At 42.3% G+C, this 26,326-nt stretch overlaps 1 protein-coding gene across 1 annotated transcript in view; it reads left to right on the forward strand.

The window, feature by feature from the left end:
• The window catches only part of relt (RELT TNF receptor), a 33,889-nt gene that overhangs the window by 3,879 nt on the left and 3,684 nt on the right, over window positions 1-26,326 (forward strand). Inside the window, exons 2-9 of the mRNA XM_050075145.1 lie at window positions 14,855-14,929; window positions 15,047-15,139; window positions 16,799-16,983; window positions 17,331-17,383; window positions 17,528-17,782; window positions 23,239-23,319; window positions 24,013-24,091; window positions 25,643-26,026. Coding sequence (XP_049931102.1) covers window positions 14,888-14,929; window positions 15,047-15,139; window positions 16,799-16,983; window positions 17,331-17,383; window positions 17,528-17,782; window positions 23,239-23,319; window positions 24,013-24,091; window positions 25,643-26,026 — 1,172 coding nt within the window. The 5' untranslated portion in view covers window positions 14,855-14,887. The remainder of the gene's footprint in view (window positions 1-14,854; window positions 14,930-15,046; window positions 15,140-16,798; window positions 16,984-17,330; window positions 17,384-17,527; window positions 17,783-23,238; window positions 23,320-24,012; window positions 24,092-25,642; window positions 26,027-26,326) is intronic.

Genomic DNA, 26,326 nt, shown 5'->3' on the forward strand with positions numbered 1-26,326 from the left:
CCATCAGTCCTGTCATCTGTCTGTCTGTCCGTCCATCCAGCCAAAGTGGTTGGGAATGCCTCCAGACGCTCTTCCGTCCCCGTGCCACAGCAGCCTGCCTGCCTCCCCAATGTCAGCCAGGAAACTCCGTGCCAAAGAAATTCCCACTGCAGCGACCGCAGATCTCGATCCAAGCTGGCTGAGCGCTTGGCACACGCAGATTGCTGGAGGATGGGATGATTATAGGGGGACCTGGACTCAAAAACCTGGGCAGACGTTGGCTGGAGCATTCAACCGCACACATACACTTACAGTATACATGTACATACACACCCAAGTTTAATTATAAGTTAATGCAGTGGGCAAGCAGGATTTAATGCACAGCAGCATCCAACATTTACACCATGCATACTCCTTCTGAAGAGGGGATTTTCCTCAGGAGACCATCATGTCTCTTGTTAATATCCATCTCCTTATCTTCTGCACTCTTGAGACTTTACAGTAAAGTGAGCAAACTGCAAGTCATGCTGCAGATGGTTTCCCTCACTTGAGTTCATTCTTTTGAAAATGAGGAAGTGAGAAAGAGCCGCTTCCCGGATGTTTCTGCTCCTTTGTGCCTGAAGTTTACAAAGGTCATCGATATCATAGAGTCATATTTTATCCTCAGGCATTTTTGCCTTGTGAGTTGTGTTTTGCCAGAGAAAATGTGACTTAAAAATAAAACCTACGCACACAGGTGATAAATTACACCTTGGCTGGAGCCAAATGACATTTAAAAATGATGGATAATATAACAATATTCATCGTACATAGTGGTGGAAAGAAAGTATGTTAAATTACTCAAGTTCTTGTACAGTCTTGAGGTACTTGTACTGCACCTAACAATTATTTTCATTTTTGATTAATGTGATAATTATTTTTAGTCTATCAAATGTGAAGAAATAGTGAAAAATGCCATTCATATTTGCTTAAAGGTCCAGTGTGCAAGATTTAGTGGCATCTAGTGGTGAGATTGCAGAACTGAAACTTTGTCCGTGTGCCAAGTGCATAAGAGAACTATGTTGGCTAACGCAAAAAATGTGCATGGCTCTATATAGAGCCAGACTCTGTGGAGGAGGACCCGCTCCATATGTAGATTTAAATAGCTCTATCCAAGGTAACGATACACAACAACTCTTATTTTCATGTGATTTTAAACTGATGGAAACATAGTTATGATTAGTATATACCATTTCAGCCGATACATGCCCTTAAACCCTACACACTGGACCTTTAAAGCCTGCAGCGATACCTTCAGTGGGCTTGTTTTGTCCAAAACCTAAGGATACTCAATTTATTCTCATACATGACAAAGATAAACAGCAAATTGTCACGTCTGAAAAGCACCAGAACCAGATAATATTTGACATTTTTGCTTATAAAAAGACTAAAATAATTAAGTCATCTTAAAATAGTTGCAGAATAATTTTCTGTCCATCAACTAATTGATTAATTTCCATTTATGGCAACTTTATACTTTAACTCCACCACATTTCACAGGAAAATACTATAGTTTTGATTCCATTCGATTTAATGATAATAGTTGTAAAACTATAAATCATAAAATCAGGTAAGATTTTAAAAGAGTTGCAGCAGTGTGAAGTGTAAATAGAAAGTGAAAGTGTAAAAAGAAAGAGTTTCAGACCTGTATCAGGAAGTCAGAGCTAGTTAAAGGTTAAAGTGAATAGATATGTTTAGCTTTCTTTTGAAAATATTTAGCGAGCTAGCCTCCCTGATATCTATAGGTAGTGTGTTCCATAGCTTTGGGGCTTAAGTGACCAGCTGATAAAATACGAAGCAGTTAAAATAAGTACAAGGTAACTGTACTGTAACACTGTACATTAGTGGATGTAGTTTTACTTATTGTTTTAATGCAGGACACCTTACACCAGGACAACTCTTACACCACTGCCCCTTCATTACACTGACACACTGTATCTGTCATGAGGTTTCTACCTTGAGTGGTTGCTCAGTCACATTCCATTAGATGTGGCTCAGTCAGGACAGGAGCAGACTAATCTCGCCCTGCTTGGCCAGAGTTCATGACCTTTCCCCTCTGTCTCCTCCATCTGCCCTCTCACTCCCCACTGTGCACGGTTTAATGACAGTCTTAAAAATAAGATTCAAGAAAAGAGGGAAAAGAGAATGCAGACGTTTTGCTCCCCCACATGCCGGCTCTGGGGGCGGAAAGACGAATCTGCAAGCCGACCGCAATCTGTTAGCTGAGCTCGCCAGTAACCAATCGCTGGCCTGTAGTTGCCAGAACAAATCACACACCAGCATGTATGGGTCGATGGCTTTGTGACGAGGCACAAGTGAGTTACTGAGTGTGTGTGTATGTGTGTCATGTTTTGGAGAGAATCCACACAATCCCTCATGTGAGGAGTGCTACAGAGGTTTCAAAACAACCACCAGTAATGAAGATGTAGCCAACAAAGCAGGAAATTGAACCTCTCGTCTGTAGCAGCACTTTTATAGAGTTATTGAATACAACTCCAAACACAGCAGACTGAGCTCCAAAAATGTATGTGGATATGTGAGTGTGTGTGTCTGTGGTTGGGTTCGCATGTTGGGGGCAAACTGCAGGGTTGCTTATCTGCTTCTTTCACCGTCATCCACAGGAAGTTACTGTTAAAGGGACAGTTTTCACATATGTACCAACTATTGCAGTACACTCAGTACACATATGGATTTGTTTAACATTCCCACAGGCCTGCAAGATTCCCTCCAAATACTGTGGCCTCCACCCCATGGACTCACTGACCCAGACGTGTATTAAAAGTAATAGGTTAACATTAAAAGCACTTTCTTGCTTTCTTGACGACAGTTGGATGAGTAGATTGTCACCACTTACATATCAGAGACACTTCATTGTTCCAGCGTTGCTTTCCTATACAGAACCAAACAATGCGGGCATCATGCCGCCCCCGTGTGAGATTTTAGATAGCATGCTGGCGTTGCAGAAGCAAAAGAGGCGTGACAGGCGTGACGTTTAACACAACAGAGTTGGCCTCTAGTGTGACATATATCATGTGTGTCAGACAGCGCTTTCTGAACGATTACAGTGGAACAACATAGCAGTAACAGTTATTTACCACCCCTGTTACATGGCGGTTGATCTCGTCCTCTGCTTGAAGTGTTAGGAGCTCCAGGACCTCATTGCCTTCCCAATATGCAGACATTTTCAGCTGTTGCTCTTCTTCTTTGAGTTAGCTGCCAACTGCTACCAACTAGTGATGTTATGCTCGAGCCAGTTTGCTCGACACAGTGTCGATCTTTTGAAGCGGAAGTGTTCCAAGACAGTGTTTTGATCCCTGCTTCAGCACGCCCACAGTCACATGACTCGTTACAGGCAGTCTTGAGGCTTTTTCAGGTCTTCCACTTAGATGCAGGTCTGACACACGGCCAGCAGATGTCACTCTTCTGACTGTATGAAATGCTTCGAAGCAGTGTGTCATTCTTGAAGCAGTTGTGTCAAAGTGGTTCACTGCTTCATGAAGCTTCAATTTCACCATCACTACTACTAACTAGCTGTGGGTTGCACACATGACATGTCATCAAAACGTGACACCTGTCCCATTCTGTTAAAAGACCCGTTTACACAGACATCGATTCGGCGCTGTTGCTACCTCCGCTGCTAGCTTAAAAATGAGATAGCTCTGTCCCACGACTCCGGCCCAAGGCCAAGGCGGGCCCATGAAAAGGTCTATGGTTAACCCTTAAATTGGATCAAGTACTAACATTTACTACTGAGTTATATCCCTGATAATACAAGTTATATGTATATACCACAGACTGTATAAAAATAATGGACGTAGTCACTGTGACGTCACCCATCCGTTTCTGAAGAGTGGATTTGAAGCTCAAAATACTCATAGACTGTATATGATAAATAAATGTATGTTTATCATTAAAACACATTTTATTGTGCCATCTGATACTCCCACCCCCACAGGTGTTGTGAAATGGTGCAGTCCATCTGACAGACGGGGTCAGATGTGCATCTATGCTAGGAATATACAAGCATGACTAACTTGCCATTTTTCAAAATGGTGTATTTAAATATTTCTGCACAAACAGTCTTCCTGTGACAATCTCTGCTTTTCAAAATAAGGTCTTAAGACAGAGTGGATACAAAAGAAATTGTGAGGGAACTATTGTCTCTGTGCACTGACAACAGTTACGGTCAGGTTTAGCTTTTTATGGAGCTCTTTTCCCGAAATGTCATCAAAGTTTACATCTCTCTGCAAATAGTGAACACTTATCTTTCTTATCACTTCAGCTTCTCTTGAGAGCACGAGACAGTGCGAAGACTTGTTCCCACAAGTGAGACGGAAATCTACAATTTAGCCTTACATCAAACAGCTCTTTTCAGTGCTCACCATTTATTTAAAAAAATGGAGAGTAGTTTTGTGAATGAAATCTGTACAGACAGGATGAAATGTTTTCTGTACCTGAGCTCAGCTTCTTAAATTACAGAGAGTAGATTTTTCCACGGGCTAAAACAGTAGTTAATGAAATCCTCTGTGTTTGTTCGACAAATAGAAATAACATGTTGAAGTGTTGTTTTTGCACCACAAAAGCATGTTTGTGTGTGTGCGAATGGGATAGTTTTATTATAGTGCGCTTGCATGTGTGCTGACTTTTATATAGAGCTTTGTATGTGTGTATGGGTTGTGAAAAATAATTTAAGGTGTTGTCAACATAAGGAGTTGATTTACATCCACTGTTAATGATGCTGGTGACGTAAGGGAAAATACCAACCTCCAAAAACACCTACTCTCACACGCATTTACGCAGCTTGGATCGTCCCATGTTCTGGTTTTGTCGCCCTTGGTTCTTTTAGGGTTGTTTTGTAACCAGAGATGGTTTGTGGTTGGCTTCTGGTGGGTTAAAATAATGGCAGTGTCCTTGTCTTATGGAGAAAAAACAAGAATTAGTGAAGTTTTGGCTTGCTTGTAATCAAGCAGACCTTAAAAATGGAGATTTTGCAAAACAGGACTGAATGACATCTAAAAGCGTCATGGTTGGTCAGTGAAATTCAGTCTGGTTTTCATGTCTGCCTCTTATGTAATTTGGCTTTAGAGAGGGACAGACATGTGAACATACTGGTTGGAAACTAATTTCAGTGGGCCCTGAGTCTAAAGCGTGTGTGAATTTATGACCGAACCACAAGATGTGGCATCTGTTTCTAATGAACAAAAAGAAAGGAAACATTTCTGGCGATCACCAGAGTTCCCTTTGTATGCATTTGTATTCATGGTGGTTGTAAATTATAATGTTGTATTGTGGGATCTCCGGTTGCTGCAGTGGTCTGACCCTGGCTGTAAACAAGCTGAACACCTTACTGCGTCTGTCTTGCCTGTTCGTCTCCTCGGCCTCTCTCTGCACTCCCTCTGGTCAATTCAACCTCTCCCGTTCCACCTTGGTGATATCTGACAGCCGGCGTGCTGCAGAGACACAAGAGAGGCCCGTTAGGTTTCTGCCGGTGTACAGTTCCACTGGAAAACATGACGACTGACCATCACGTCAACCCAAGGACAGAGAGGAGGAATGACGGACTCAAAGAGACAGTGAGAGAAACGCATCCGCAGACATGTCTGAAGAAGCGACAACAGCCCAGTTATCAGACACGCTCCCCATAATGAGACATTGTCTAAACACTAACGTAGAAAGTGTTGGCGTAAATCAGCCTTTCATTTGCCGATAATGGGCACCTCCATTATGTCAAACAGAGGGTATGGTTGTCCCAATCACGTCGTTGTCATGCACGTGCACATTATCCCTTGGTCCACGAAATGTCTGATGGATAATGGAGTGTAATTACCTTAAACCTTTTTTTTGCCGGCTCAGTTCTTTTCTGTTGTATTTTACTCCATGGGCCGTTAGATAAGGAGGTGTTCCCCAAGGCTGGACAAGCTACGTGATATAGTGGGCTTAATAGGTAGCCATTATCGGCGTGGGAACTTGGTGGTTGGCTTTTTTTTTTTTTTTTTGTCAGGTCTTTGTACTTCATGACGGAGAGGGAAATGCACGTCTTTTGAAGTGCTGTTGAAAGGGTTTCATCAGCCATTTTTGAAGCACCAAAGGGCCATCCAGCGTCTTTTATCAAACTGAGATACTCAAGGCTAATGCAAGGATAAATCTCAGTATTATGGACAAACTCATAAAGAATCAATAGAGTGTAAAGTCACTGCCCCATAAAAATCATGTCTCTCCAAAAGGTCTTTGCTGTGAGGTCAGAATTCTTCAGGAAAAACAATGTTTCAAGCTTGGTGACGATGCATCTCTGAGATAATCTAATGGCTTTTTAAAGGGTTTTATGAGCCTAAAACAAAGCAGGATTTCTCAACCTGTATCAGAGAAAATAATCCAAAGCTTCTATATCCTTCTCTGACGTTGCGTCACCACACCTGCAGAGCATATGACAAAGAGGTTTAAACTCAGTAGTTGGTTAGAAAAAGGTGGTGAATCTGTGCACTGTCATCATTATTCATACCAGCCAAATATTACACAGCAAGTCAGAGGTGTTTACCTCTGTGTGGCAGAAAACTGTAAACCTGGTCTGGTCTATGGTCAGGCTCAACCATGTCAAAATAAAGTTAAAGAACCCCTTAACTACTTCCTCAAATGCCTTTTGGTTAGGGTTGAGCAAGTAAAAGTACTTGATCAACGTTCAGGAAAGGTTAAGGTCATGTTCTTTGATGAGTTCGTCCAAGTATTCACTTCGCAGCAGACGTTGTCCAATATGAGAGCAAATTGAGGCTGTCAACGTGTTGCGTAACGCCAGCGTTGCTGCTTCACTATTAAGTTCGCAAATACTGCTGCTTCTAAACATAGAATTTTATAAGCCCTGCTCCCGCCCCAGCATCTGCCTATAGCCTCCTCTCACTCTGCAGTCTCTGCTGTATTAACCTCAGTGCAAATTTGCAGGGGTTGCTGTGTTCACGTAACACATCTGGGCCGGCTTACTAAACTTTCCTGTTGTTCAGAAGAGGCTTTGAATAGAGAAGCTTTAAATTAGTTGTTTACAGCTAGCCTAATGTCAGGGCCCATGTTTCTTTGTAGTCATTAAGGCACAGTCCAGATGTAACTAACTCAACCGCCATTTGTTTTGTTTTTTGGTTTCTGATTTTTTTCCCCCCACAAAATAAAATGATAGTGTGCCTGAGAACCCAATGAAATTAACTGGAGACTGCAACAGGAAGGAGCAATTGCTTTAAACCCAGTGACATTAAATGTAATGCAACTGTAATTTGAACTAATTTGGGCTTATTTAGAGTACCAGACCACTAGTATTTTACAACTTGGCATGCTATAGGGGGAAATAATAACAAGAACATAACAATATAATGTGAACATGACAGGCAAGGCTGTCCTATTACTGTTTTGTGTGTCATATATATATATATATATATATATATATATATATATATATATATATATATTTTGTCATGTTGTTTTGTGTTTGCTACTAGCACACATCCACTTTGCAGTCTGATATCAGTCAAAATGCATGGAGTCTATTGTTGTGTGCATCAAAATCTGATTGTCAGGAGGTTTTCCTTGTGTCAGAATGCACAAGAGACATTTTGATTTACATCACAATAAATTGTGAAGAATGACAGAATGAGGATGACAAGAGGAGGAGAAGATGGAGAAATTGTAACAGCAATCAATGTTGAGGCCTTTGTTGCATCTTATCCCCCTTTTCTCTCCCATGTTTCCTATTTTCTGTCCACAAATGTTGTATGATAACAAAATGCTATAAAAAAACCAACTGTGTCTGCTACAAAGCGATCTCTTTTTTTAACGAAGACCTTATTTTAAAGATGAAGAGAGACCACTGCTTACCTTGATTAGGCTAATTTGAAGTGGTGGAGGATGAAAAGAGAGGTGTTAATTATCGACTAAGCCAGTGGTTCTCAACCTTTTTCGTGCCATGGACCCCTGAATTGATACACATTAGGTTACAGACCCCTATTTCATAAAATTTAATTTCAGGTACTGAAAAGATTTTGGTTATTAGTTATGATTAAGACAAGAATTCTGTAGTTGTCAGTTTATAGTTTAGGAGATAACCCTGGAGGAAGTGAATGCTATGATCAGAATAGTCATTGTTGTGACTCTAAGGGTGCTTTCAGACCTAGAGTTCACTTGCTTTGGTCCGAATGAGTCACTAATTTTGTTACAAATTGCCTAGAGTTCATGTTCTCACAGCAGTATTTACAAGCGGACCAGATAAAATGGCTCGTGTGAGAAAGCTGCCCTTGATTGGTCAGAATTATCCAGAAAGTAAACAAAACGTTGAAGAAGAGTACACTTGCAAGATAAATGTGACACTTTCTAATGTCACAATGGAGGGACAACTACGCAGGCTGATCTTAGCGCTGGTCATCGTGGACTATATTGCTGTCATTGTTCATTTTAGTCAAACCATACAGTTTGAAAACGAGGCGCGGCTCCAACTAGAAAACAATGTTTTGATGCATTGGATGTGCTGAATGTGCATATTAAGGCAGTACAGGAGGAGGTGCACATTAATAATCCTCCAGGACTGTAACATGCTCATGTTTAACCCAAACAATGTGTCATGTGACTGCAGTTGGTTCAGATTGGGGTTGGAACACTTTCTCACCACAAATGAACCGCACCAGAGTTCGTTTGTAACCAGTCCGAGACCACCTCTACATGAAGGTTTCGGTGTGGTTGTTTTGGCGCGCACCTAAGTGCGATTGCTGTGTTCACACCTTCCCAAATGAACCACACTTAGGGGGCAAACAAACTTGAGTTCGATTGAACCAAACAGAGTAGGTGTGAAAGCACCCTAACTCACATTGCACTCACTTCTAAAGTGAATTAAATGATGAAAATAAACTGTTCTTCATTTGTCTGCCGACCCCCTAGAACTCCCTCAAGAACTCCTGGTGGTCCTTGGATTACCACGACTGGACTAAACCAGAGTTTTAATGTCTACAAGGCCAGTGTAGCATTTTAGCTACATTTTTATGAAACCATCTTGCTCTGCCTAGATAGAAAACAAACCTGAGATCTCAATTACAGGAGTTAATGTGAGAATTCAAGTCATAAAGTTGTTGACTTAGCAGGTGGCTCATTGCTTACTGTTTTATGATCAGAATTTGTTCACAGAGTTTCACATATGAATGGTCAGTAAGCATGACTGACATGTATTTTTGAGCCAGTAAACTTTACACTAAAATACATTGTGAAAATAAGATCATTACAGAGTCTCATGTCTGACCAGAGTCACGTGTGCTTGACAAACACGACTCTTTGGAAACCAACAACGCTACGGCTTGAACCCACTTCACCCTTGATCTCTCCTGCCGCTCAGTCACCTCACACTGAAAGGCGAGGAGTTCCACTCATTCTTGTGTTTCCTCTTTTGTGGTTCCTTCCTTCCTTCACAGCTTCATCCAGTAGGATTTCTCAGCTCAGCTGCTGCATGACATCAAGGAGCCAGAAAAAGCTCTCCAACAGATGAGCTGCGACTCCGCTCCTCGCCCCAAAAACCACCACAGAATAGAATAATGTCCGTGTTTTTGTCATGCCTTCACCATCACTTCTTTATTATGGCTATTTTTAGGTCCCCTGAACAAAACAGAAAATGTGACTGGTCATCTGATGTTGTCGCGACTTGTTATTGGAATGTGTCAAACAACAGCACCTAGGGTTTTGGGTAATTACTGTTTTACAGTTTTGGAAAAGTCGTCACAATCTTTTCCTTTTCCTTTGAGGTGTTTTCAAATTCTTAGCCTGTTTTTGTTGTTTTACATAAAATCATGAAAGTATCGTGGGTGTCGGTGTCTTTCAGCTTCTTTGTTGTGTATGCCGAGATATTCTGAGAGGTGTTAATATCCTTTTATATCCTGGTCTTTTTTACGCATGTGTCTGCTCCCCCTCTCTATATTTGTCTTTCTTATTGTCTTTTTTCTCCTTTCTTTCTCATGTCCAACAGAGGCGTGAAACAAGCCCATTTTGAAAAAGGAAACGTGAACAATAAATTGCAATTACAGGATTGACGGTTCAAGAGTTGAGAGAGGAGGAAAGAGCACGTGGACGAAAAGTCTGAGAATCTGTAGTCTCAGACCAAATTACCGTTTTCATTTTTAGGTGCATCTGTGTTAGAAGATGTTTCAGGTCTAACGTTGACTATGTCAAGATTGCCTGTTCCATTAAGAACACGTCCAAGCCATAACATCAGCATCACTCACTAGATAGAGATCAGGGCTCAGACTTAATCAGAAACGTAAATTTGGCTTCACACAGCTGAGTAGTTTTGTGATTTTGCCATGAGGTCGGACGAAAGGCTTTCTGGACATCTCAAGAGAGAGCAATGAAAGGGCAAAGAGATGCTGCTGTAAAGTTATAAACTGTGTTGAGATTATAGGCAGGTGAATAAGGAGTCAAAGATTTCCTAATACAATGTTTTGACATTTTGGGAAATATTCATTTCAGGCTCCCAGAAACACAGCTCAGCCTTCCTTGCAATGTTTCCCAGTGGCCACTTGCGGTATTGCAGCGAATAAATCCCATCCGCGCCAAAAAGCATTTTCCCCATAGACCACAATTATAAAAGAGACGTCTGTAAAACTGTTGACAGGACACCTCGAACTGCTTACAAGGTAAATTATGAATCTTTCTATTCTGAGTTTTCGAACCATGGTGGTTATGAATATGTAAAACTTTCTTCAAGCTGAGAAAAGCGATTTAAAAATCTGTGATGCTGCAGTAAATAAGTAATCAAGTAGGTAAAATTTATTTATATAGCACTTTTTACAGACATAGGTCACAAAGTGACATAGAGACAACGTGACGATGTGAGCCAAGTGCACAACTGCACATATTCAATAGGCTGGAGACATTTCTTTGCATATGCACCAGGATAGCAGGTGCCATCTTGGGGTCTGGTGTCTAGATATAATTATAAAGCTGTGATTCACTTTCTTGCTGAGAGATGAATGAAAAGATCAATGCCACTCTCAAATCTAAAGTTACAGCTAGCAGCTAGCTCAGTCTAGCTTAGCACAAAGACTGGAAACAGCTTCATATTTCCACAAACATGAAGCTGGTATCAGTCTTACCGTCAAACAAAAATGTGCATTTCCGTGTTGAAATTCACATGTGGAACTACTCCTTTAAAAGATGATGGAGAATTCTGCACTGCTGTTGGCACTTTGTCATGGACGCACTGAAGGAAGAGAGGGATGGGTTTTTGAAGGCGGACAAAGCCATGCGTGGACACAGGGGCGGTCATGTGCCATGTAGGTCCAGTGGAAGTTCCACGTGTGGCGGTCGCCTCTGTTGTGGTTTTGTGGTGAAAACCTCAGACAAACTGGACTTAAATGCAAATGCATCACACGCAGACAATGCTGGCGTGAATCGGGCTGACTTCTGAGAGCAGTGGTCAGGCAGCTGGCACGTTTTTAATAGCCTTCCTGGACACGCTTTCACATGCATTCTGTATTTGAAGCACATTTTCACTGCATGTGTCACTGCTGCTTACACTCACTGCTTTTTACTAGTGGATTGCAAGCAGGGGGAATGGTTGACAAATTGCTGTTGCATTTAGTGATTTCTCTTAAACCAAAAACCTTTGTATTGACTGGAATCACATGAGGAAAGACTTTATAATGGTGCATTATGGAAAAATGACTTTTGGCAGATGCTTTTGTGCCTCTTTCTGGAATGGGCAAGCCTTTTCAAACATGAGCTCAGTCTGCTGTATGCAATGATTTGGGATTACATGCATTCATCACACTATAGATCAGTTTCACCTTGCTCTGCTGAAGTCCAGTTGTTTCGGTCACTGCACTTCTGGAGGTCAAGCGAGTCCCGCTGCGGAAAACCGACATTCCTCAACCCCTCTAACCCCGTCCAATTTGTTACTTGACACTTTCCCAAAAAAGAGGTACTTAATTGCAGGTCCCATTTTTGTTTTGCTCTCTCTATCATTGTCGTTTTATTGATCATTTTTTTCATTTTTCTCTCTGCTGTGTGTGCTCGTGTGTTGCACATGTTTGCACGAGTGTGCTATATCTTGGTGCGCATGTGTGACTTGTAATTAGCCCGTTGCTCTGGTCTGTATGGCATTTTAACAAATACTTCTATATATATCATTGTATCAGGCTGAAGTTATAGCAGTTTCACTCACCGCCACTTTCTCGTCTTTCCATCCTTGCCTCCCTCGTCTCCTATTCCTCCACAGCTCTATCGGTCCCTCAGCCCTGAGTGTTGTTTTTTCAAACTAGTGGTTTTTCCGTCCGAGCTTTATCTTTCTCTTCCTCCCTGAAATTATGCTTCAGTAGCCTGTCATTGGCACGAGGGCCTCGCTGGACCAAAATCATAAACTCGTTACATTTTTTATTTTCTTGTTTGTGTAAGGCACAGCTTGGTGTTGGCTGGATGTTACGCCATTCCAGATGTGTGTGTGTGTGTGTGTGTGTGTGTGTGTGTCTGTGTGTGTGTCTTAATGCGCAGATAATGTGTAAGACACATCAGCACACACTTACTGCCCACTTACACTGTGGATATGCTGCACAGGTGAACGTGCCGTGTGTCTTCTCTGTGCTGACCACACAGAGGAAGAGAATGAACGGGTCTGAGTGGAGAAGTGTTGATTTGCTTCCTAACTAATGTTTAAAACATTATGTTTTGCTGCGTGGTCATAGGTGAAGAGGTCCATTAAAGTGGCCTCACCCCTCACACACAACAACACACATGCACACACACACACAGACACACACACTCTCTGTTTTAGCTGTGATAGAAGGGGCATGTCCTAAGGATGTCAGGGGTGTGTCTGTGGTCAGAGTGACAGTATAAGACACAGGCAGGTACATTGAATTCTACATTCAGCTACACTAGACTTTCAAGTTTGGTGTCACTTCTCAGACTTCTGGAGTTGCACTTTAGTGTTAACTCTGTTTTAGGTTTAGGTTTTTAATCTTAATTTTGTAGTTGTAAAGTCCAGTAGTCTATTTAACGTCACTTGTCCAAGTAGCACCATAAACGACTTTTGTCAAGTGTTGCTCTTAGACAGCTGTAAGAAAGTTAGACTTGAGTTTGGTCCTGACTCAGCATTTATAGCAGCCTATACAGCATCCTTGCTGAGTTGCCACGGCAACTGTGTCAATCAGCTGCAAGTCTGGGGTAAGTATGCCGCTCTGCTTTTCTCCTCTCGCTCTGATTTTATTGCTCTGTCTTGTATTCCTGCTTTCTTCATCTCTATCTTTCTCCATCTCCTCCTCCACTTTTACATCTTTTCTTCCTTCTCTTGTCATCCTCATTCTGTCATTCTGTTTTTGTTCCTCACTTCTTTCTTTCTTTGACATATTCCAAATACATCTAATGTTTTGGCTTTGGTCAGTGGCTGTTTTACAAGCCGATTTGGGTTCAGTCAGTCTGTCAGCTACATTTTCTTCTCTTGAGTTAAAAGTAAAAAGAAAAGAGAAAAAGAAAAAACATCTTTGGCATATTCGGCTGTCAGATATAGTCCTATTCACAGGGGCTGAAGTCATGCAGTGTGATACGTGCTAAGAATGAAGAATTATGTTGTGTGAGTCTCTCATGTCTATAATTTTGAAAGTAAAATCTCCACCACAAATAACCTGCTGCATGCCGGGTGCCCTCTGATAATACTGGTCCTGTGTGAATTCACAGTCCTGTAATTGCGGCCACAAGTAAGAGTGCAGGGTGCGACGAAATGCGTCCAACAAACTGTTTTATTGTGTGAGCTGCTCTGCTGCCTTTTTACAGCAATGTCACAAAATATCTTCATGCTACTATGCAGTTTTTGGACTTTACATTAAGCAGTGTCAAATGTGAGGGTGAGCCAGTTTAAGTGCCAGGATGCTATATTTGGAGCCAAGAATTTCTCATTGATAAGTGACCTCGGATTGGATTTCATTTTAGTCCATGAAGTTATATAGAAGCTTTAGTACAGGGCAGTAACAAATGCCTTGCTGACCACTTGTTCTGTGTGCATATAGATACGTATGTATGCAAGCGCACTGTAGGGATTTATGCTATTTTAAATAAGCTGTCGACAAATATTTTCCGTCTGCAAATTGCTAACTTTAGAGATGACACCATTGTTTTGCTGTTATACCATCTAAACACATGCCCCATAAGTGAAGAGTTAAAAAAGGGGTTTGACTTTTTATTTACTTCCAGTATCCTAAAAAAAAACACTGCAAAATAAAGCAGCACAATCATCCTCAAGACTGTTTTTCTACCTCACCTAGAACTCCGGAAATGCTCATCCCAGGGCAGCTATTATCAAGCATTGAGGAAAGTCAGCATGTGTCTGCAAATGAATATGTTGCGGCATGAATAACTGCTTTAAAAGGTGTATTTGAGAACCTAAGGCCTAAAGATAGCCAGAGAAAAGCCCTGGTTCATTCACTCCTGTCCATAAAAAGAAGCTGATTCATGATAAATGTTATTTACGGGTATTGTCCAACTGCTCCTTACCTCCCTGTCACTCGAGTCACTGCTCTCCGGATAAGTCGCAAAGAGTGACTCAGGTGTTTTTCGCCATGTGACGTGTGGTTTTGTGTGAGTGTGCATGCCTGTGTGCTGGATGTATGTAGAGGTGTTGTAAAGCTGTGTTGTGATATGTCATGCTGTTATGTGTCATCTATATGTGAGTTGGCACTTAAACGGTCCATAAATTGTGTTTAAAAGGGCTCAGTTGTGTTGACCAAGGTGACATGCTTCATCTTTATTATCCACTTTAAAACCCATGTGACCGTGTTCTAAAATGTGATTATCCCCGTTTTCTGACATGTTTCTGTGCCCTCTCTGCTTTCAGATCATATGAACATAGAAGAATACATTGAAGAAGATGAGGAACCACCTTTGCTGCTCCGCTCTCGTCCTTCTCACGGTAAATATTCACATTTGTGTGTATGTTGATGTACCGTATAGACCAGGTGGCATGTAGGTGAAGATTTAGTAAGTGAGCGCAAACCTTCACTGACTCATGAGCTTGTGTGTCTTCCAGGTGTTTGGCTGTGGTGGGACTGCAGCAGTGCAGTGTCGGTGGGGGGAAGGGTGTGTGTGTCTGCAATGCCCTGCAGGCCAGGAGCCCTCCAAGGTGAGACTACAAACTGAAATAAAAGCGATTCATAACAACTTAACCTGCTCTGAGGGAGATTTTTGGTACAGTATAGTACTTTTTGTCCCCTTAGAGATCACAAACTATCCCACCATGTTACATAATTATACCCCCCTACCTGCTTTAAATGCACTTTTTTCCAGCAAGGTGCATTTTTTCCTTATTCTGTATGATAAAAAATAAAGGGCAGAGAGTGCAAATGACTTCGAGCCAAATGTCGAATGTATGTATGAATTTTCATGTACATATTTGTGGTGATTCACTGTGAACAAGTGCCTCAATTTAAACCCTCTGGCCTGGGATCTTGAGTTAAATTTCTTCTCTTACCTTTTAATTGATGTTTCGGGTCACCGCAGTCACAAACCAAGTTATTTGCTTACATAAATCGCCGTTTAATGATGGAAAACATGCATGACATTGCTTTTTAACCAAAGGGGGATTTTTGTCGAGGTGTGTCATGTTTCTCTTTAGTTGCAGGTTGTATTTATGAAGTTATAGTAGATCACATGCTGTTACTGGCACAACAAAACTACCATTCATCACTTAGATATCTGTGTTTACCTTTGCTGAAGCTATTTACGTTCATAGTAACTTCATCCTACAGATATATTTAACATACAAGGACAGAGGTCCTCAGGGACCTCAAGGATAAACTACTATAAGACACAACCAGCATAGAAAAATCAGTGATATTATTATTGTTATTTGGGGAAAAAAAGGAAAATATGTACTTTTCTTTAATACAAATTGCAGTTTTTCCAAAATGCAATCTGCATTAGTACTGTTATTACATTTAGTTTTCAGTAATTTCAAGTAAACATCATTGCATGTTGTGTTTACATGCCAAAACCAACCAGAGGGATTTTGAGCCCAATATAAAATCACTAAAATAAACCGACAGTCCTTCAAACTGTTTTGTCTTTCAGTACAAAAGTAGACGGAGACCTTGATCTCAGTGAGACCCCCTGTCAAAATAAGGGTTTGCCAATGAAGGGTGTTTACATAGAGCTATGAACACCACACGCTACAGGCAGTTATAGCACAAGATCTGGGTCATGCTATGTATACAGGAGGTCTGTGTTTGGGAGCGAAGGCAACACTTTTTTTTGAGTGGCATTTTCAGTCGAGTGATGGATGTCCACTGCATAGGGTGGAGTTTTTCTTGAATTGATCAATTGAATTCGATAGTCATAAAACATTTCATTATGACATCATGTAAAGTATTTAGGGTTGCTGACAGAGTGCATGAGGAAATCTGTGTCTGCTGCATCTGTGTCTGACCTGAAGTGGCTGATAAGTGCCTCTCCCTCCCCCTGATAGTGTGTTATATTTTCGGACCAATGGCAAACATGAACTCAGTAATTTGTTTCATCCATTAAAACTGTATAGGTGGAATTGGGTGCTTTTGACCAGGGTTACTTTTAAAAAGCAGCTAAAACAGAAACAGAAAACAAGGAACAAATTGATTAACAAAGTCATAGAGATTTGCAGGTACCTCAGTAGGATGAGGGATAGAGAAGATCTTATAATTCCAGTTATCGCAGACACTAACCCTCTGAAAACATCAGTGGGAGGCTTCCTTTTCTGATTTTGCAGCCTCTGTTGCCTGAGTTTAGAAGTTTATTTCTCTCTTGCCAGGCTTGTGGGCAGATCCAAAGTCCAACAGAGGAAGTGCAATGTCAGTTGTGCCCAACTGGAAGCTTTTCAGACGCATTTGACTCTGAGGTTTGCCGCCCGCACGCCTCCTGCGAGATCCTCGGCCGCACGGTTGCAACCCTTGGCACTGCGACTTCAGATGCTGTCTGCGGGGACTGTCTGCCTGGGTGAGGCCCACCTGTCCACTTATTAATCCACAGTGAAACTGTAGGCTGGACATTCAAAGTGCTGTGCACGAACATGCACCTCATACACTTTTTTTTTGGTTCTAATTAAAGTCCTGCGATTTTCACTGTGTCGAGAGAACAGGAACACACACACACACACACACACACACACACATGACGTCACTCACCGCAATGGGCAGGCACATTCAAGCACCATAGGACATAACATGCCACAGGCTAAAACTGCTTGTTCATTCTTTCTTTGTTGAGTGGACCTCCTCTTTTCTGTTCCCTCTGTCCGTCTCTCTAATTATGCTCTTTCCTCCTCTTTCTTTTTCCATTTGCAGGTTTCACTTCACTGCCACAGGGGAAGTTTCCACCCAAAGTCCTTGTGTGAAAAGTGAGCATGATTCTGCAGCATGTGTCTGACATTGTGTTTAATGTCACATGCTCCATCATTTAATACACAATCATAATTTGTTCCTTATGGAAACAAGAGTATGCTTTTACATCCTGCTCTCTTTCTTCTTCTCCTTCCTCTCAGCATCTTTGCACGTCAGGACGGTGCGCACAGTGGGTAAAGGTCCATCCAGCGGTGCAGGAGGGCCGGTCAACGGCACAGTGGTACGCAGCGCTGAGGAGAAGACGGCAGAGTACGCTGTGTTTGCTCTGGTGCCAATCTTCTGCGTGATGGGCCTGTTGGGTATCCTCATCTGCAACATCCTGAAGAAGAAGGGATACCGCTGCACTGCTGACAAGGAGGGAGGGGATGAAGAAACTGCCACACCACAGAAAGAAGGTGAGAGAGATGAAATGAGAGGAATTGGAGAGGAATAAATGTTAGAAAAGAGAGCAAAATATAGAAAATTCCACAGAGAGTGATACTGAAACTAGCATTTATGTTCAGGTTGTTGTCACGTTCGGCCATTAAAGCGCCAAATTAGCTCGCACAAGATGTGGTCAAGTGTTGTCAGGAGTCAGGGCAAAGCCAAGCCCAAAGGGCAGTGTCCCTTCGTGCAGCCACAGGCCATGTATCTCTGTGATGTGACTGCACGCTAGTCTACATGGGAGGCTTTTTCCCAATCTCTTTGAACTTTGACCTCGCAGGGGTCAATACATGTCAAGCATGTGTTTTTCTAAGCACGGACTGTTATTCTTGTAATTTTCCTATCTGAAAAGGGGAAAAAAAGCATTCCCATCAACTCACTCACCCTGCTGACGTCAGAGAGAAACTGACTTGAGCAAACACAGAGAGATTTAGGGCAGAAGAAGAACTGGGGGATGGGGGTGGTATTAACTGGAAGAGGGATTGATATCAATGAATGGAAAAGTAAAGAGAGTTTAGAGAGTGACACAGAAGGATCAAGCAATAAAACAAGTGTTGAGTTACCACACCCGTTGTTAGCAGTTTGCTCAGTCTCAGAGTAACACAAGTGCTCTTTATCCCTGTCCTTTGGAAGTCTATTGTACCGGAGGACTCTTAGATCTGGAGTTCTGCAGTATTTGACCTAGGTAGGAGTCGATTTTTCTCTTTGAGTCCAGAACTCTGAGGTCAAGTCACATGTGGTATCCATACAATACAATGTGAGAAGTACAGTCACTTCTCCTTTATGCACCCGTACGTAACATGGTGTACGTCATAACTGTAACATTGATCAGAGCAGCTCTTTGTGTGGACTGTCTGGTACGTTTCCACACAGAACATCTGACATTTTGATAAACTATGTCTGCTGCAAGGACTCGTTTATAGCTGCACAAACTCCAAATGTGAGTCAGAGAGAGTTCATTTGATTTAGCAAACATTGCACATTGTGTTAGCCTGGTTGCCTCATGCTAACAGTGGACATTGCTGAAAGCAATAGTTTGTTTGGGAATTATTGGGAAATTCACTTGTTTACTTGCTTAGATTAGAAGATTGATACCACTTTCAAATGCAGTCATCAGACATGCAGTAACAGCCAGGTGGTTAGCTCAGCTAACACATAGGGGGAAAGGTCACTAAAGGTCTCTAGTTATTATTAAATGTTAAATTGTAGTTTTTACTCCTTGGTTTTTGTACAAATTAAACAAATAAGATATAGTATACCATTTTAATTAGTGAGTTTTAGAGGTTGTAACTGTTGAGAAGAGCTAGGCTAAAGTTAGCTATATCCCTGGGGACTTCGATTGCTCTGACGGCCAAAAATGCCAAAGCCCTAGTTGTCCAAAAAATGTCCCATCGGACCGAATGTCCATATCTCCGTCAGTTCGTTATCAAACACTTATGGCTCCTTGGTCCCGTTTCTCTGTAAATACACACTCCTTTTAGTTACAGCAGCGGTTTCAACCAGGGTCCAGGGACCACCAGGGGTCCCCCAGAAAATTGGGAATGGTTTATTTTCGCTATTTAGAAGTGAGCCCAATGTACAAGTCATAAGGGTGACTATTCTGATCATGTTTCACAGTAATACCCTCAGCTGTATTTGAAAACTGCAGAATTCTGGTCATAACCAGAACCAACAACCAAAATATTTTCAGATGAAGGTCCCTGAAGCGAAATCTTACCAAATGAGTGTCCATGCCCTAATGTGTATCCATTCAGGGCTCCTTGACATGGAAAGGTGGAGTACCATTAGGACAAGACAACCCAACTGCCAGAAAAAGCATGTTCACATCGTGCGTTTCTGTAAACCACCATTATATACACTACTTTGTAGTGGATATGTTGAAGCTTTAGTTGCTCAGCAACACTGTGGTGAATGTGTAATTAGGTTTGGGCACAAAAAATACTCTGTTATGTTAAGTTTGGTAGCACAAAGGCTGCTTGAGAAGCAGGGATGGGTTGGTAAAATACACCAGGGATTGGTGGGAAACTAAAACTAACTGCAGTGGGTGTGTATTTTTGGAGAAACAGGACTTCGGAGCAATGGCTGTTGTTTTTATGACTAACAGGCTGTCAGATAAATGGGCCTTTTGTTGCAGGCAATTTTTGGACTAAGGGGCCTTCGGAATTTTGGGCCACTGGAACAATGGCATAGCACCATTCTCTATGCTCAGCTAACCACCTGCTGGCTGTAACTTCATATATAACGAACAACTGTGGAAGTGGCACCAATCTAATCATCTAACTCTAGACAAGAAAGCAAATGAGTGAATTTCCCAAAATGTGAAGCTGTCCCTCTAAACAAATCAAGCTGGATAATTTACACGTTCAAGTATTATTTTCCTCACTTTTCGCTACCCCTTTTAATGCCGTATAACTATCTGTGTACCTGTGCAGTTAATGTAATTTACTGTGTAAGCATAAACAGATTTAAAGGCTAAGCTGGCTTATCCCTCTCTGTGTTAGGCCAAGTAGCCATACGTAGTGCCAGGTATCAGCAGCGTCAGAGCACAGCTGCCGCCTCAACAGATCAGACTTTCCTTCAGCCCGTTCTGCGTCAAGAAAATGTTTGCGTTTGCACAACACCTGCTGCTTTGGATGACTTACAGTCTGTCATTAGGATTAAAATGTTAAACTAAGTGGTGACTTTTTCCCATTTCAGCTACAACTACCAAGTAATTTGTGTCTTTTATGGTTTAGAGATGTTTAGAGAGATCTATTGTGTCACCAAGTCTCAAGAGCACATGTTGCTAAGGCTGTGTGGCGAGTATAGAGATCCATGGCAAACAGATCTGGTAACAGATTTCATGATAAGCCTCAATGAGTCTCATTGTTTCATTTGTCATAAGCAGAAAGTCTAGCCTAAAAATGACATGCATTACACATTGCCAAAAAAATCCTCAACCATCTCATCACTGCATGTGTTTTTGAAGCAAAGCCTGTACGAAGATGATTTCCGGCGCCTGCGAGGACAAACAGAGGTCATTGCAACAGTATTTTGGTCACTGATCTCGTTTGCGGCGTTGCCTCGGACTCTTCCTCTCCAAGCGCTTTGTTGTGAAACTTAAGATGCCCCTGCACCCAAAGAGAAACTCCCTGATCCCTCACCCCCACTGCTCCGTCTATACTCTCCATTCATCCGGCTTCTTGGCTCTCTAACACCCCCTCCGCCTTCTCATATGAACATGACACTATCCATCTCTCCTTTCCCAGCCGGATCAATAATTCAATTGGGTCCTCACCTCACGGTTTATGTCTCTTCTTACTCACTCCTCCCTCCTCTCCTTCTCTGTCTCCTCACCTTGTTCCTTCTTCTTCCTCTGTTCCATTTTTTTATCTGGTTTGTCAATTTCTATAGCTTGTCTTGCTCGAAGTCGACTACATGTGTGCTGTCTAGATGAAATCCTTTAACTAGATATAAAAGGTTTATGTCTCAGTGTGAGATGTTTGACGATGACATCATGGCGATAACAGTAGCTGCCTTACTTTTAATGAGCTGAATTTCAACCTCTATGTAAAGATAAAAGAAGGATAATACCTATGCTAACGTTTTACAAATGTAGTCTTTTTCCATTGGAAGCAAGCAACAGTAACTGGGTAATTTTAGGACACCTTATCACCTCCGTCACTCTCACCTCCCCTCTGTCTCTCCTCTTATACAGCTTAGAAGACAGATGATGCAGTGGTGCAGTGATAAGCTGTAACTGCATGCAGTGAGACAGATAAAGGACAAGAGAGCAGAGCATGAGCAACATAAAGTTAGCAAAGATGATGATAATGTGAGGAAGTAAAGGACTGCAGGTAAAGATTGAGAATTACAGAATGGCTTTCAATGCTGCATCTTTCCCTCTCTTGTTGTTATGTAACTATCCTTGTTGCAGTGCGCTGACTGTCTGTCAGTCCGCTGTAGTCCTGACTGGGCTAAGGTTAGAGGTAAACTTCTTACTCCAGCACTTTTCACATCATCTCTGCTCAGGGGGAACACCCCTGGGGATGAATTACAGCAGGGCCAAGCTTAGCACGGCAGGGCGAAAAATCAGACTCTGCAGAGGTTACTCTCACTACGCAGAGCTGCGGACAGGGAAAAGTTTGACTTGCTGGAGAGCGCAGTGACAGGACAACTAAGGGGAGAAGCAGAGAGGGCAAACGCAGGGTCGATAACACAAGAAATGTCGTGCAACTTTGTGTTTACGCAGCGTGAAGCTCAGCCTGCGCAGACACAAGGGCAGAGGGGGAAGGTAGAGTTTAGCTGCTGCTGTTTTCAGTTTCAGACATGTTAGCGCCGCGCGACTGCTGCATTTAAACCAACAAGGTGTCTGACTGGTGACATATTGCGGCAGACACTGAAACGTTGAACACATGGGTCTGACTCTTGTCGAAGGAATAAATAGAAGAGAATGAGTGCCACACTGTGAAATGGACGCCGTTATCCATGCATAGCAACAGCCACTGTGGAGACAGAGCCATTGTTATGGCCTAACAACAGCCTGACACTGCTTATGCAAGACAGACGCGCACATAGACACAAATGCATCTATACAGTCGCAGTTTGCTCTGCGACACACAGATACACACAGTCACCTGGCCTGGGGGATATGGTACAACACACACACACAGACACACAGACACACACACACACACACACACACACACACACACACACACACACACACATAGAGCTCTGTGTGCTTCGACAGTGCTGAATGGAGTGTGATCGCTGAGTGAGCTATTCTGGACCCCCCCCATGCGCCCTCATCGCTCTCCTCTCTGTGCTGTGCTATTATGGGATGGTCAGGGGGCGTTGCCATGGAGGCATATCTATTCTTTGCTGTTCAGTCATCCACATCCATCCTTATCAGTCCCATCGTGAGCTCTGGGGCACAATATTCCAGCAGTGACATGCACTAAACTGCATTCACTCTGTTCCCATGTGTGAGTGAAGTGGCTGTAATGGTTATTTAAAGCAAAAACATAGTGTGGATTATATCTTTATATATAATAAATAGCCCTAACAGGATGAACTTATTTGGTTTGAAATACATGCCATTTTCTGGCAAGAATATATCCCAAAATATAATGAATTTTAATTGTATCTGACTTTCTTCATCAGCAGAGTTTCTCGGTTGTCACACAAATGGCTCAGTTGTCATCATGTTACCTAACTATGATATTTAGGCATATATGTTAACTATCTAATATGGAAAATACCAAATCGTCTTTACAGTAGGCACAAAGTGGTGATAACTGGTATACTTCACTACATGCTGCAAGTATTTTTCAATATATATTAGAAGTAATTCACTTGTCAATAGCTATATGACACTGCTTTTGTATTTTGACATTGTTTCACAAAACACTTTATAACAATTCTATGTCTTTTTTGCTTGCTCTAGGTAACAACTGTCCCTACATATCTGACGACGTGAATGAAGACACCATCAGTGTCCTGGTTCGCCTCATCACTGAGAAGAAAGGTAGGTGTTTGAGCAGCAGTGATGTCGCTCACATGCCAGCGGTCAGAGCCATTTCATCTCTTGTGGCTTTAGAGGGGAACACAGAGTCATCAGAGTACGTCACAGACACATATCCGCTGCCGCGAGCTCAGGCTGTCCGCACCTTATTTCCACTGTAGATGGTTAGCGCTGGAAATGCAAACACAGCAAAAGGGGAAAGGGGAATAAGAAGGATTTCCCCATAGAAACAAAAGTAGAACAAACAAACGACGCTCAATATTTAGAACATGTGCATTTGCCCCCCCTCCCCTAAGGATACACATGAAAGTCGTGGAGGACTTTTATTTTGACAACATTAAAGACATTTACACAATAAATTGACGCAGAAAGGGCACAAATTGGTGCATAACAATTCACCAGAATGCAGAAAATGAGGTGTTTGATGCTCAAAATTTTCTCGCAGAGAAACCCCAACCTGTCTGTTTCATATGTGTTCCCCCCAATTTTGAAACGACACCTATGCCTATAATGATCCCAGTCAGAGTTAAGTTCTCCTATCAATCACCAGTAAGCACAAAGATGACTGTTATCTATAAACATCTAATATTGTCCAGAAACCACGATCCAATAGACAGGAGGACTTTGATTATTCTGATCTACATTACTGACCATCACATTGACTGCACCTCATCCGAATGTCTGTGTGTGTTTCAGAAAATGCTGCTGCACTGGAGGAACTGCTGCTGGAGTACGAGAGCAAACAGTTGGCCATGAGCAAAGGCTCGTCAATCAAGTATGTTGAGCACACTCAAAATCAATCTCCAACATGTACTTTTGCTCAGTCATGCTGCTCAAGGTCAAGATAAAAACAGAGGAAAGTTTCAGAGCGAGCAAGGCAGTGAAAGAATTTGGAAGGAGGCTCACGAGAGAAGAGAAGGAGAGAAAACCTTGTCAAAAGTTACAGAGGGTTGCTCTTCAGAGATGAAAGCAGAAAGCTGTGTAACAATATAAACATATAGATTCAGAACCACCCTTTAAACTGCAAATGAAATATAATCTAATAGACAATGTTATGACTTGCCTCAAGCTCCCAGCAGAGCCATTTGGTACAAAACATGTTAACATCGTAATATTTTCCATTGCAAACAGGTTTTATTTCTTTATCTTACAAATAAAAATGCCAGCAGTGTTTTACAGGATCATAATTACGTAACTCTAACACATTTTAATAATATAATGCCACCTGCAATGTATTATTTGTGCACTTCTTTTGACAAAGGGAAAAAGAAAGTACCCTCACACATATGAAGTCTCCTCGGTGGAGCCCTAGAGTGGGCTGACACTTGGCAGTGACTCACTGCCGCATGTCTGAAGTGAAATGTCTGACACAGTTGTAACCGCTGTCTCTTGAGTCATGGGGCTCCAACAGCCGGCCTGTCGCTAAGCTCATTGGCTGTCACACAGCTTGTAGTCACACGATTTACATGACCAAGGGTCGCTGCGGCTGGAACTTTGGTTGCAATCTGCGGCCGTTAAAAGTGCTCAAGTAGTCAGAAGTTAATCTAACAAATCCAGCAACATGTTGCTTTATGCCACAGTTTACGCCACTGTGTTGCAACTTTTCCTTTATCAGCACTGGCAGCGAAAGAGAAGTCATCTTCACAGACCATTCTCTGCTGCTCACCAACCCAGCTTCTCCCACAGAAGTTCATCTTATCTCACATTATTATATGGATGGTAACTGGATCCATTACACATGTACAATAGTGAGAGGTCTCAGGGGGCCTCTGGCAGTGTGCTGCCGCTGCTCAATGGGCTGCTGTAACATGTGAGCTTTAGATTCGAGAACATTCTGACACCCACACACGATATGCACATTGAAATCTGGAAAGCTTTCAGATCCTGTGTGTGTGTGGTGGGAGGTTCTGCCAGGGTCACTACAGGTCACCCACTAGTACAACACAGGGACACACAGCTGCATTCATCTCGTTTGCTCTGCCTCTCTTTGCACAAAAGAATAGATAGACAAAAACTAAAGAGGCCTAGGTGAAGAGATTAAACTTTAGATTTCAATTTTTTATTTATTTTCCACTCACACATCTAAACCGAACAAGGGTAGAGCTCATGGTAATGCTTCCAATATAGTGGAACTAGTTAGCATGGCGGCTTGTGGTGCTCAGAGTGCCAAAAAATATATTTGATTAACTCGACAGCAGTGTCTCTTTCCAGAAATCATGACTCAGTTACCCAAGATAATCCAAACATAAAAATGCCTGAACATTTAAAAAATGTAACCGATCAGTTATTGACTTCCTTTATCCTCCTCTCCTTCTTTTCCTCCCAGGTTCCCCATGCTGTCTCCCCTGTCCCCGTTCCGCTCCCTCCCCAGGCTGTGTCCCCACCAGTCCCACCTCCACACCATCTCCGGCCTCTCCGGCCTGGCCCCGAAACACGGCTACCGCTGCACCCGCTGCGCCCAAAGAAAATGGCCCCCTGTCCTCATACCTCCCCTGGATTCCCTCAAAGACCCCCTGAAGCCCCCACAGAGCCTCATCCTGTCCTCCCTGGACACATCCAAGGACCAGCAGAAGAGGCCCCTGCTGGGAGGGGTGTTCGTCGACACCCACCACACTCAAGCTGTTGTGCCAAATACTGTACAGGAGAAGGTGGAGGGGAGTGAAGTGAAGGAGAGGAAGGAGGGGGAGCTGACGGTGCTGTCTGTGGGGAGGTGAGACACATGACAAAATGACAGTATGACATGCATATACAGTCACTTTTACTTTTACTGCACTGCATTCTAGAGGCAAATACTGTCCTTTTTTTCTCTACATTTATTTAAAAGCATTAGTTATTAGTTACTGTGCAGACAAATTTTACTACAAAAGATAAGTTTTATAAAATATGATGCATTGTTGCAGATCAAAGAATTGACGGTATGTTTAGACATTATTTAAAGTTAGCCCTTCCTTGATCAGATTCAGTCAGTTTTATGAGTTCAGTATCAGTTATCGTAAGACTCTAATATAAC

The sequence above is a fragment of the Epinephelus moara genome, chromosome 2 (assembly GCF_006386435.1).
Source record: "Epinephelus moara isolate mb chromosome 2, YSFRI_EMoa_1.0, whole genome shotgun sequence".
Lineage (NCBI taxonomy): Eukaryota > Metazoa > Chordata > Actinopteri > Perciformes > Serranidae > Epinephelus > Epinephelus moara.